The 13,196-nt window shown below is 40.4% G+C and overlaps 1 protein-coding gene across 2 annotated transcripts in view; it reads left to right on the forward strand.

Moving 5' to 3' along the window:
• Positions 1-13,196, forward strand: part of LOC126259564 (glycerol kinase-like) — a 155,703-nt gene that overhangs the window by 38,662 nt on the left and 103,845 nt on the right. For both annotated transcript variants that reach the window (XM_049956463.1, XM_049956462.1), the window contains one exon: positions 5,133-5,243. In XM_049956463.1, the coding sequence (XP_049812420.1) occupies positions 5,133-5,243 (111 nt within the window). The remainder of the gene's footprint in view (positions 1-5,132; positions 5,244-13,196) is intronic.

The following is a 13,196-nucleotide window of genomic DNA, read 5'->3' on the forward strand; positions in this document are numbered from 1 at the left end:
GAAGCAAGAAGGTGCTTAAAACATCGATGTAGGCCCGTGCTGTGATATTGTCATGCTAAACAACAAGCGGTGCAAGCTCCCTCCACGAAAAACAATCACACCATAACACCACCGCCTCCAAATTTTACTGTAGGCATTACACATGCTAGCAGATGATGTTCACCGGGCATTCGCCATACCCACACCCTGCTATCGGATCGCCACATTGTGTACTGTGATTCGTCACTCCACACAATGTTTTTTCACTGTTCAGTCGTCCAATGTTTACACTCCTTACACCAAGCATAGCGGTGGTGGTGGTGGTTAGTGTTTAACGTCCCGTTGACAACGAGGTCATTAGAGACGGAGCTCATGCTCGGGTTAGGGAAGGATTGGGAAGGAAATCGGCCGTGCCCTTTCAAAGGAACCATCCCGGCATTTGCCTGAAGCGATTTAGGGAAATCACGGAAAACCTAAATCAGGATGGCTGGAGACGGGATTGAACCGTCATCCTCCCGAATGCGAGTCCAGTGTGCTAACCACTGCACCACCTCGCTCGGTCCAAGCATGGCGTCGTATGGCATTTACGACATGATGTGTGGCTTATGAACAGCCACTTGACCATGAAATCCAAGTTTTCTCTCCTGCTGCCTAACTGTCGTAGTACTTGCAGTGGATCCTGATGCAGTTTGGAATTTCTGTGTGGTGGTCTGCGTAGATGTCTGCCTATTAGACATTACGACCCTTTTCAATCGTCAGCGGCCTCTGTCAGTCATCAGACGAGATCGGCCTGTACGTTTTGTGCTGAATGTGTTCCTTCACATTTCCACTTCACTATCACATTGGAATCAGTTGACCTAGGGATGTTTAGGAGTGTGGAAATCTCGTGTACAGGCGTATGACACAAGTGACACTCAATCACCTGATCACGTTCGAAGTCCGCGAGTTTCGCAGAGTGCCCCACTCTGCTCTCTCATGATGTCTAATGACTATTGAGGTCACTGATATGGTGTACCTGGCAGTAGGTGGTAGCACAATGCACCTAATATGAAAAATGTATGTTTTTGGTGATGTCCGGATACTTTTCATCACACAGTGTATGCCGATCTAAGCACTTACAGAAATTATCACACAAAAACAAAAATTCCGAAATAAGATTTGGCTGGTTTGAGAGCAGAATTATCTTCCAGAAAAAGTGTGTTTTGTTCTCGTTACTGGGATAAAGTTTTAAAAACCAGTACAACCCTTAAATGATGAGCTAATTCTCTTAATAGAATGTTTTTAAACTGATACCAATATAATATGAAAATGCCCAGTTTTTTAATAAATCTGAAATATATTTTCAGTGCCACTTTTGTGTTGTCTTGTAGCCATACACATGAGATTAAAGTCTAGGATAGTGAAAATAGGTTACAGTGAGGAAGATTTTACATAATTCATTACAGTTCTGTTCATTAACTGTAGCCATATCAATCTGCATTCATCATGAATTGTTTTGATGTTTTTGAAACCAACCAATCAACCAGTTCACTAAATTAAAGAACCCGAATGACTACCTGCTATTTTGATTTGCTTTTGCAAAGACTTATTTTATTGTATTTTTTTCTTTTCTTCATAATTTCTTTGTCATGTACACAGACTGATTTTAAAACTTCTTTGACTGTGTTAAAAAAAACAACAACATCATTTAATAACAATATGCTGACTTAAGAAATGTATGCAACAGAACAAAGTTGTGATGGGAAGCACCAACTGCCTGGGACATCTCAGAAATTTGGCTTTATAATTTCACCCATTTTATGAAACATAAGTTTGATAAATTTCTGTTATAATGCTATGAAGCAAACAGTTTGTAGGTGTTGTTTAGGAAAAGGATAAACATAAACATATTGTCTATGCAGTGATTGTATGTACAGTATTTTCAATGACTGACATCAGTGGGGATATAGAAAGAGCTTTATCTTGATTTGGAAATTTTGTTGTTATTTGCTAAGTACAGTAAAAAACACTGCCAACTTCGAAAATGGTGCTTTGATATTATACATTCATGTTTCCAAAAAAGTCGCACTGAAGGCAATAGATGTATCAACAGCACCGTGTACCAACATTTACAACAAAATTGGTTTTAAACATGATTGAACCATATTAACTGTAATAAACAGCAAAAGTGCAATATTTGAAAAGAAAAATCTTGGAACTGTGTTGACGTGTTTTGACATTATCACTGATGAACATGTATTCCATGCAGTTCTCTATGCATAATCCAAATAACGTATGAGTACTGAATGTTCCATTGATATTGGAAATCTTTGCCCCTGTCACCTAACAAAGGACAGCAAACAAATTCAGTGTATGGTGTATGTAGACCACCCATGACAGGAGAAAACTGTTACTGATGAGTGTTATAAGACTTTGATTAATCAGGTGCATCAGTTTTATATTTTCACATGTGCAAAGATCTTTGTGCTTTCGTATGAAAATGGTGCAGTAATTCACATCACTGACAGTGCTATGGAATTATGTAAGTTGGACTTTAGTGTGTTGTCATGTGCACTGTACTTGTCAATTGTAACGATAGTTCTTGTCAAGTAGGAGAGTGCTTCTGCACAGAGGTAGAGCGATAGGGAAGTGTGGAGGGCATGAAGTTTGCGTAAAAGTGATGCAAAGAATGGACACAATCCTTGTTGCCAAACAACAATCAGGGTCATTTGCCTATGGTACACTGTATTACACATTCAAATCTGTGATGAAAATAATACATTTTAAAACCAAATTCAGTCAGTCGCCTACCCATGAGAGATGTGTCAGTGAAGTTGCATTCGCTACTCCACAGCCGTAGTTGATGTCATCTCATAAGGCAAGACATCTGATGCAGCTTTGTGAAGAGAAGTTGTCTAATAAGGTTATCAATTCTCATTACAATACTTGTCATTTTAGTGTGATTTGGACCGTATAAAAAGTAAAAATGTAATATACAAAAAAATTTATTTCAAGCACAAACTGAAATCATTTGTTTGTGTGACATATGTGCCTTATAGTGTAGAAGACCACTGATATCCAAATGGGTAACTCTCCTTGTAATTTTAAGACATTTACCAATTCATGCCTTGAAAATGATGGTGTTATCTGTCAGAATATCAGAGTTTTTGACAAATTTATCTGGCCGCATTCTTGCAAGTTGTTTGTAGAATAGTAAACAGTGGAAAAAGCGAAAATTTCACAATGAACTAACTAGCTTCTACTTCCACTTATGAAAGACATTGAAAATTATATACTTCTTAGAATACAAATTACCAATCAATACAGGCTAGGAATTCCTCGTACACTATTTATGCAGCAGATTTGTTGACAAACAAAAACATTTTTTAAGCCATAATCCTTTAAATCAAAGAACCATTATTACCTTTCTTTGTTCAAAGGTCTACGTTGGAATTCCATCATCATCCCTGCCTAAGTCTATGTCTGAGCCATCTGACTGTAAATATATGGTAATAGGTTCAAGGCTTATATCCATCTTCACCTCCTTATCAAAGTCTTCTGCCTGAAACTTTTCAGAGTGCTGCACTCTGCCCAAGCTGAAGGGGAGATTTGTCTATTGCTCATCCACAGCCAATTCAGTGTCTGCTACCTTGAAGGTTTTGTTCTTTTCCACCAGATAGCTTTTAATGTGTGCCCAAATTAATTGAATAGATTGTACTGACTGCGGTAGGGGGTAAACACAAAACTGTGTGACCAACTTTATATACAAATAAGTAAGGTTTGTACGTTTTGTCCTATGAGTTGTACAAATTAATGAGTGGCAGTAGTTTGGTATGAGTACGGATTATAACATGCAGAATATTGTTCTTTTTAAGACAGATGCAATATCTACTTTCCTGGCGTATATGCTTGGTGTTTTCTCTGTACAGCTAAATGATAACTGGCACAAAAAGAGTACGGGGACAATAATAGGGAGGTGATAGGTCAGAGGAGATGGAAATTGCTGGGTGGAGGGTGTTGGGACAGTAGGTTGCTGTAGGTTGAGACTGGGATAGTTTTGGGTGTGGAGAATATTTGTAAGGATAACTCTGTCTGTGCAGTCTGGAAAAGCTGGCGGTGGAGAGGAGGATCTTGTTTTCGAATACTGCTTCACTAATTGCGCTATCTGGATCCTCCCCTCCATTGCCAGCTTTTCTGAACTGCACAGATGGGAGTTATCCTTACATCACATTCTTTGCTCCCAAAATTATCACAGCCTCAACCTATAGTAACCTGCTGTACCCACACCTTCCACCCAACAGTTTCCACCCCTTCTGTCGTATCACCTCCTCACTATTCTCATTCCCTCACCCTCTTTGTGTGCTGCCCTCTGCCACTGCAACCACCCATCTTTACCCTCCCCTGCTCCTTCTTTTTCACTCTCCATTCTCCCTCCTCCCTCCTCCCCCTCCCTCTTCCCCCCCTCCCCCTCCCACTCCCCACTTCCCTGTCCCACAGCCTCTCGATGCTGTGCCTGTGGGCATTCTGGTCCCTGCAAGCTCCATCAGACAGCACTCCCCTCCCCTCCCCTCCCATCCATACCCTGCTATCCCTTCCCCTTCCTCTTTCCCTTCCCCAGCCCTCCAGATCACTGCTTTTGTTATACTCAACAACAGTATTCTGGTCTGAGTTGCTGGAGATGATAGTTGTGTATGTGAGTTGTGCTTACTTATTTGAATGAAAATGTGTGTGTTTCCTTTTCTGATGAAGGCTTTGGCTGATGGGTAATATGTAAGGTCTTTTCGTTGTGCCTGTCTGCAACTCGACCTGTCATCGTAACAGTCAGTAGCAATTTACCTTTTCCTTATATTGTTGTTATTCCAACCTCGAGTTTCCGATGTCTAATTGGAAAGGTATTTGTTCAAAATATAAATCATGTATTCTTAATTTTAAGAGGTTATTTATTTTATTTTTAACATTGGAAAAATTAAAGGAACTAAAATGTTCTTTGCCTAGATAATGTTGAAAGGAGGATGCACTGAAAAACAAAAATCAATTTACGAAAACTCGTATGTTTTTTGTGTGGGAACACTGATAAGTGATTCTTGTATTGTTCACCCTTTACTTAATGTTTTTAATGGATATAACATATAATTCCACACGGGGTGTAACATTTCTTCTTTTTTTTATTTCAGTGTCTCGGTGACCAGCAGTCTGCTCTTGTTGGTCAAATGTGTTTACATCAAGGTCAAGCCAAGAACACTTATGGAACCGGATGCTTCTTACTGTATAATACAGGAACAGCTGTAAGAAAATTTAATGTGAAATAGCCTCCAGGGGGGCTTACAACTGTTTTGTGAGTACAAGTGTGGCGAATAGGGGGCCACAAGACATTGCAGTACTTCTTCCTTTCAGATTTGCTGCTGACAACAGCTTGCTCACAGGACATCAGTTATGGCTTTTCTATTTTGATTAATTCATGTTTGGTCCCCACAGCTGGGTTTGATTTCCACCTTTTCAAAATATTTTTACAGGCATGTGGGCCGTCGGGGGGAGGTCACTCGGTGCTCAGCATGGTAGCCAGTTGGTGGTCATCTGGTAACTGTAAGGTTGTAACCCCCTGACTACACAGGAAACACACTATTCGTGCCCAAACTGTTGCCTCCCTGCGCATGCCAAGGAGTAGGTGCCTGTCTGTTTAGGGCACCAGTACCCTGGGTAGTGATCTTATGGCCAGATAGATGGTCATTATCCTGACTGAATGGCACCTGTGGGAGACCCTTCTTTCAGAGCAGGATGCATCATGGAAGGTATCTGGCACTATAAAGTAACCTAAGTTTTCAGCCAGTGGTTGTGAAATTCAGACCAGAACTCTTCACTGCATGTTGTTACAACCCTAAGAACTTACACTCCTTGGCCATTCTGCAGGACGAAAGCAAAACCAAACGAACTGTTGAATTTTACTCCCCTCAGTCCCCAGTTTTGCAACCATACAGATGGAGGGTCCCTTGTATCTACTAAGCCAATATTTCCTAAACAGAATACCGAAAATGTGTTATGAGAAATCTCTTCCCACAGTACATTACAAAGTGTTTCTATCTTAATTAAACAGTGAATTCTACCTAGTCGCAGGAATTACTATTATCATCATCATCATCATCATCATCATCATCATCATTTAAGACTGATTATGCCTTTCAGCGTTCAGTCTGGAGCATAGCCCCCCTTATAAAATTCCTCCATGATCCCATATTCAGTGCTAACATTGGTGCCTCTTCTGATGTTAAACCTATTACTTCAAAATCATTCTTAACCGAATCCTGGTACCTTCTCCTTGGTCTGCCCCGACTCCTCCTACCCTCTACTGCTGAACCCATGAGTCTCTTGGGTAACCTTGCTTCTCCCATGCGTGTAACATGACCCCACCATCTAAGCCTGTTCGCCCTTACTGCTACATCTATAGAGTTCATTCCCAGTTTTTCTTTGATTTCCTCATTGTGGACACCCTCCTGCCATTGTTCCCATCTACTAGTACCTGCAATCATACTAGCTACTTTCATATCCGTAACCTCAACCTTGTTGATAAGGTAACCTGAATCCACCCAGCTTTCGCTCCCATACAACAAAGTTGGTCGAAAGATTGAACGGTGCACAGATAACTTAGTCTCTGACTTCCTTCTTGCAGAAGAGAGTAGATCATAGCTGAGCGCTCACTGCATTAGCTTTGCTACACCTCGCTTCCAGTTCTTTCACTATGTTGCCATCCTGTGAGAATATGCATCCTAAGTACTTGAAACCATCCACCTGTTCTAACTTTGTTCCTCCTATTTGGCACTCAATCCGTTTATATTTCTTCCCACTGACATTACTTTCATTTTGGAGATGCTAATCTTCATACCATAGTCCTTACATTTCTGATCTAGCTCTGAAATATTACTTTGCAAACTTTCAATTGAATCTGCCATCACAATTAAGTCATCCGCATATGCAAGACTGCTTATTTTGTGTTCACATATCTTAATCTCATCCAGACAGTCTATTGTTTTCAACATATGATCCATAAATAATATGAACAACAGTGGAGACAGGTTGCAGCCTTGTCTTACCCCTGAAACTACTCTGAACCATGAACTCAATTTACCGTCAACTCTAACTGCTGCCTGACTATCCATGTAAAGACCTTTAATTGCTTGCAAAAGTATGCCTCCTATTCCATAATCTCGTAGAACAGACAATAACTTCCTCCTAGGAACCCGGTCATATGCCTTTTCTAGATCTATAAAGCATAGACACAATTTCCTGTTCCACTCATAACACTTCTCCATTATTTGCCGTAAGCTAAAGATCTGGTCCTGACAACCTCTAAGAGGCCTAAACCCACACTGATTTTCAGCCAATTGGTCCTCAGCTAATACTCGCACTTTCCTTTCAACAATACCTGAGAAGATTTTACCCACAACGCTGATTAAAGAGATACCTCTGTAGTTGTTACAATCTTTTCTGTTTCCATGTTTAAAGATTGGTGTGATTTTGTCGAGTCTGATGGAACCTGTCCCGACTCCCAGGCCATTTCAGTTATCCTGTGTAGCCATTTAAGATCTGACATTCCATTGTATTTGATGAGTTCCAACTTAATTTCATCCACCCCAGCTGCTTTATTGCACTGCAATCTATTGACCATTTTCTCCACTTCCTCAAATGTGATCCTATTTCCATCATCATTCCTATCCCATTCTACCTTGAAATCTGAAACATTACTGATCGTATTTTCACCTACATTGAGCAACTCTTCAAAATATTCCCTCCATCTGCCCAAGGCATCCACAGGATTCACCAGCAGTTTTCCTGACCTGTCCAAAATACTTGTCATTTCCTTCTTACCTCCGTTTCGAAGACTGCTAATTACACTCCAGAATGGTTTTCCAGCAGCTTGCCCCATAGTCTCCAACCTGTTTCCAAAGTCTTCCCAAGATTTCTTCTTGGATGCTGCAGTTATCTGTTTGGCTTTGTTTCTTTCTTCAACATAACTTTCTCTGTCTACCTGAGTTCTAGTATGTAGCCATTTTTGATACGCCTTCTTTTTCCTTTTACAGGCTGCCTTGACTGTGTCATTCCACCAAGCGTTTTGCTTCATCCTACTTTTACACACTACTGTTCCAAGACATTCTTTAGCCACTTCTAGTACTGTGTCCCTGTACTTTGTCCATTCCTTTTCCAATGACTGTAATTGACTACATTCAACTAACTGGTACCTTTCTGAGATCGCTGTTATGTACTTGTGCCTGATTTCCTTATCCTGAAGTTTCTCCACTCTTATCCTCCTACATATGGACCTGACCTCCTGCACTTTCGGCCTCAAAATCCCAATTTCACTGCAGATTAAATAATGATCAGTGTCATCAAAGAATCCCCTGAATACACGTGTGTCGCTCACAGCCTTCCTGAATTTCTGATCTGTTATTATATAGTCAATAACAGATCTGGTTCCCCTGCCTTCCCAAGTATACTGGGGAATGTTCTTATCTTGTAAAAAAAACTCTGTGATGTCTCTGTTACTGTAATACTCCATAAAAGCCAAAACATTGCACATGGTTTAATTTTGAGAGGAACTTAATGCTGCAGACAGATGAAGAACAATGCGAACATTTGGAAAAGCAAGGAATTCACTGCATACATTTTGTATGTTCAGGCCTGCCAGACAACAAGTGTGACAACACTGAAGCATTCCTCCTTGCTTTTTAGGAGATTCCCTTCCTGATATGGTCAAAATCATGGTTAACAGTTTTGATATGAAGCTGTGGCATTTTAAATACCAATACATGGGAATACATATTCCCGGTGTTCATACTACCTGAGTTTTGGAGACTCTTGTTGACTGCTTCATGAAAACTCACTATCTGAGCTACCCCCTGTCTCTCTGAGTTGTGGAAACGACCACCTTCATGATCCCTCAAATGTGCTATCCTAATTAAGGAATGCAAATCCAAGAATATAATGTCTACAATCACCTCTCATGTTTTTAACTTCCTAAAAAGTACTATATTTTACATTCTGTCTCGGTGATATTGGCTTTCGTCTCTACTGTGGTCTGGTTATCTGCAATACTTCTTGTATTTACTCCCTCTCCAGTGTTGTACAAGTAAACTAGACTATGAACATTTCCCCTCTTGGGGTTCCTGATGCACCAATTTCAGAGCTCCCAGCCAGAGAGGCGTCCACCTCCTTCGGTGTCTGTCTATGACAACACCTTTTTTCAGAAACACTGTCCTCGGAAATGTACAGACTGTCACCCCAACACCAGTCAATGGCTGAAGGAGCCACAGCTTATGGGTTCCATGGCTGCCTGTTCTTCTTAGTTTCCTACCACCACAGTTTATAAGCCCTGACGAGTCCTGACTGCAAAAAGAGGAGAAATGTTGGAAGAAAGCTATGCTGGTGATCTTGGAGGCAGCAGAACCTCCCATTCCATCAGATTCCAAACTGACAACAGTGATCCTGAGGCGTAAACTGTCCTCTTGGCCTTTTCACATGTGGCTGAAGACTTCTGGCATAAGAAGTCACCCTCATTCTGCTAATGGCTTTGTCAAAGAGGGCATAGGAGTGGGCAGAAGTTCTGGGCACTCTCTTGGCCTTGGGCTGGGAAACTGACACTAAGATGCAGAAGAATAAGCAGTGATCAGTGGCATGTGGATGCAGAAGGCAATGGAAACCACTGCATTGAAGACAGTTCCTCGTTCGGATCTCTGGAAGGGGACTGTCCGGAGGGTGCGGGTTGGGGGGGGGGGGGGAGGGATAATGTTCTATGAGTCAGGGGATGGAATGTCAGAAGTGTGAATTTTGTAGGCAAGTTAGAAATTTGGAAAGGGAAATGCTAAGGCTCAGTCTAAATATAGTGGTCGTCAATGAAATGAAATGGAAAGAAGACGAGGATTTCCGGTCAGATGAGTGAAGGCAGTATCATAACCCATAACAGTTCAGTGACAAGGTTGTGCTCATCAGAATCAACAAACCAAACACAGACAATAACAGTTCACATATACATGCTGTCATCGCAAGCAGAAGATGAAGAGACAGAGAAATTCTATAAGGATATTGAAGATGTAATTCAATACATAAAGGGAGATGAAAATCTAATAGTCCTCGGGGATTGGAATTCAGTTATAGGGAAAGGAGAAGAAGAAAGGGTCATGGGACAGTATGGGCTTGGTGGTAACATTGAGAGAGGAGCAAGACTAATAGAATTCTGTAATAAATTTCAGTTAGTAATATTGAAAACTCTGTTTGAGAATGATGAGAAGAGGAGGTATACTTGAAAATGGCTGTGAGATAATGGGAAGATTTCATGACCAGGCAGCATTTCTGAAATCATATATTGGATTGTAAGGCATACCCAGGAACAGATATAGACTCAGATCACAAATTAGTAATGATGAAAAGTAGGCTGAAGTTTAGGAGACTAGTCAAGAAGAATCAGCATGAAAAGAAGTGGGATACGGATGTACTGAGGAATGAAGAAATATGCTTGAAACTCTCCGAGGCTGTTTCTCTTAGGCTGCAGGTACTGTGACAATGAATGTATCAGTAGGCAGTTCAGTTGAAGAGTAATGGACATCTGTAAAAAGAACAATCACAGAAGTTGGAAAGAAATAGGTACAAGGAAGGTAACTGCGATGAAACCATGGGTAACAGAAGAAATACTTCAGTTGATTGACAAAAGAAGGAAATACAAAAATGTAAGGAAATACAAAAATGTTCAGGAAAATTAAGGAATACAGAAATACAAATCACTTAGGGATGAAATAAATGAGAAGTGCAGGGAGGTTAACGAGAAATGGTTACATGAAAAATGTGAGGAAATTGAAAAAGAAATGATTGTTGGAAAGACTGAGTCAGCATATCAAAAAGACAAAACAACTTTCAGTGAAATTAAAAGTGCATTAAGAGTGCATTGGGAATTCCACTATAAAATGCAGAAGAGAGAGTGGATAGATGGAAAGAGTACAATGAATACCTCCCTATTAGGCGGAGAGCTTGTCTGATGATGTGATAGAGGAAAAAGAAGTCGATAGGGAATCCAATATTAGAATCAGAATTTAAAAGAGCTTTGGAAGACTTAAGATCAAGTAAGGCAGAAGTGATAGATAGTGTTCCATTGGGATTCCTAAAATCATTGGGGGAAGTGGTAACCAAACGATTATTCATGTGGTTGTAGGCTGTATGAGACTGGCGATATACCATCAAGACTTTCGAAAAATCATCCACACAATTCCTAAGACTGCAAGAGCCAACAAGTGTAAGGATTATCACACAACCTGCTTAACAACTCATGCAACCAAGTTGTTGACAAGAATAATATACAGAAGAATGGAAAAGAACATTGAGAACCTGTTGGATGCTGATCGGTTTGGCTTTAGGAAAGTTAAAGGCACCAGAGAGGCAGTTCTGATGTTGCAGTTGATAGTGGAAGCAAGACTGAAGAAAAATCAAGACACTTTCATAGGATTTGTTGACCTGGAAAAAGCATTAAATGTTGCAAGGTGATCAAAATTCTGAGAAAAATAGGGACAACAATGTAGGAAAAAACAGATTGCTACTTACCGTAAGGAAGATAAATTCATTTGCAGACAGGCACAATTAAAAGACACTTACACAAAGCTTTCGGCCACAGCCTTCATCAGCAAAAGAGATACAGGGAGGCACACACCATTCATACACACAAGCAAGCACACCTCAAGCACACATGACCTCCAAATCTGGCAACTCATTCCTCCACATTCCTGTGTGAAGTTTCCACTGTTTGAGAAAAATAGGTGTAATATATAGAAAAAGATGGGTGACACATTGAAGAATCAGTGATGAAATAAAAGAAAGTTTCAAGAATGGGATTAAAATTAAAAATGAACGAATATCAGTGATAAGATTCCCTAAAACCATTGCTATCCACAGAGAAAGTGAAGAAGAATTACAAGATGTGTTGAATGGAATGAACAGCCTAATGAGTACAGCATATTGATTGAGAGTAAATTGATGAAAGACAGAAGTAATGAGAAGTAGCAGAAATGAGAACAGTGAGAACCTTTAATATCAGAATTGGTGATCATGAAGTAGATGAAGTTAATGAATTCTGCTGTGTAGGCAGCAAAGTAGCACATGATGGATGAAGCAAGGAGGACATGAAAAGTAGAGCATCATTGGCAGAAAGGGCGTTCCTGGCAATGAGAAGTCTACTAGTATCAAACATAGGTCTTAATTTGAGGAAGAAACTTCTGAGAATGTACATTTGGAGCACTGCATTGTGTGATAGTAAGATGTGAACTGTGGTAAAACTGGAACAGAAAAGAACTGAAGCATTTGAGAGGTGTTGCTATAGAAGAATATTCAAAATTACATTGTCTGAGTTAAAGAATCAGGAGGTTCTCTGCAGAATTGATGAGGAAAGGAATATATGGAAAACACCAGCAATAAGAAGAGGCAAGATAATAGGACATTTGTCAAGACATCATGGTGTAACTCCTTTTGGTTCTAGAGGGAGCTGTAGAGACTAAAAACTGTAGAGGAAGACAGAGTTTGGAATACATCCCACAAATAATTGAGGACACAAGTTGCAGTTGCTGCTCTGAGATGAAAGGTTGGTACAGGAGAGGAATTTGTGGTAGGACGCATCAAACCAGTCCCCCATTTTACCCCTACATGGAAATTTCAGTGCAGATCAGCTCCTGTGAAGAAATAATGTAAGCAAAACACATTTATAAATCAAATGAGAAGTGAAACACATTTGTAAATCAAATGAGAAGTGGATGCAGCATAAAATTCCTGAGATCAGGTGGTATACCCACGTCATCTGGCAGAAGTGTTCTGATTGACCAACTTCTTTCCAATATAGATCTGTGTTTCCTAAATGACAGTATTCCTACCTGCTTTAATGCCACCCATGGCACCTTTTTGGCTATTGACTTTATGATCTCTTCTCCCAATCTTGTGGCTGTGATCCTGTCACTTCCTTGTCACCACCTGATGGTCAAATTGCCATGTTGGGCTCTGTGAAGAGCCAAATGGCAGCTGTATACCTCGGCTGTATCCATCCAATTTCATTGATGAGTTTGTGAGAGATGTCTCAGATCATCCACACGACTGGAATTTCTATCCCTCTTTCTACAGGCGTGTCCACTGGCGGCCAGCACCATCTATTCAGAACTGTTAAATGCACATGCAACATCTCAAGCGACATGCCTATAGACCACCCTCATCACTTTTAAATG

Source organism: Schistocerca nitens, chromosome 5 (genome assembly GCF_023898315.1).
Source record: "Schistocerca nitens isolate TAMUIC-IGC-003100 chromosome 5, iqSchNite1.1, whole genome shotgun sequence".
Lineage (NCBI taxonomy): Eukaryota > Metazoa > Arthropoda > Insecta > Orthoptera > Acrididae > Schistocerca > Schistocerca nitens.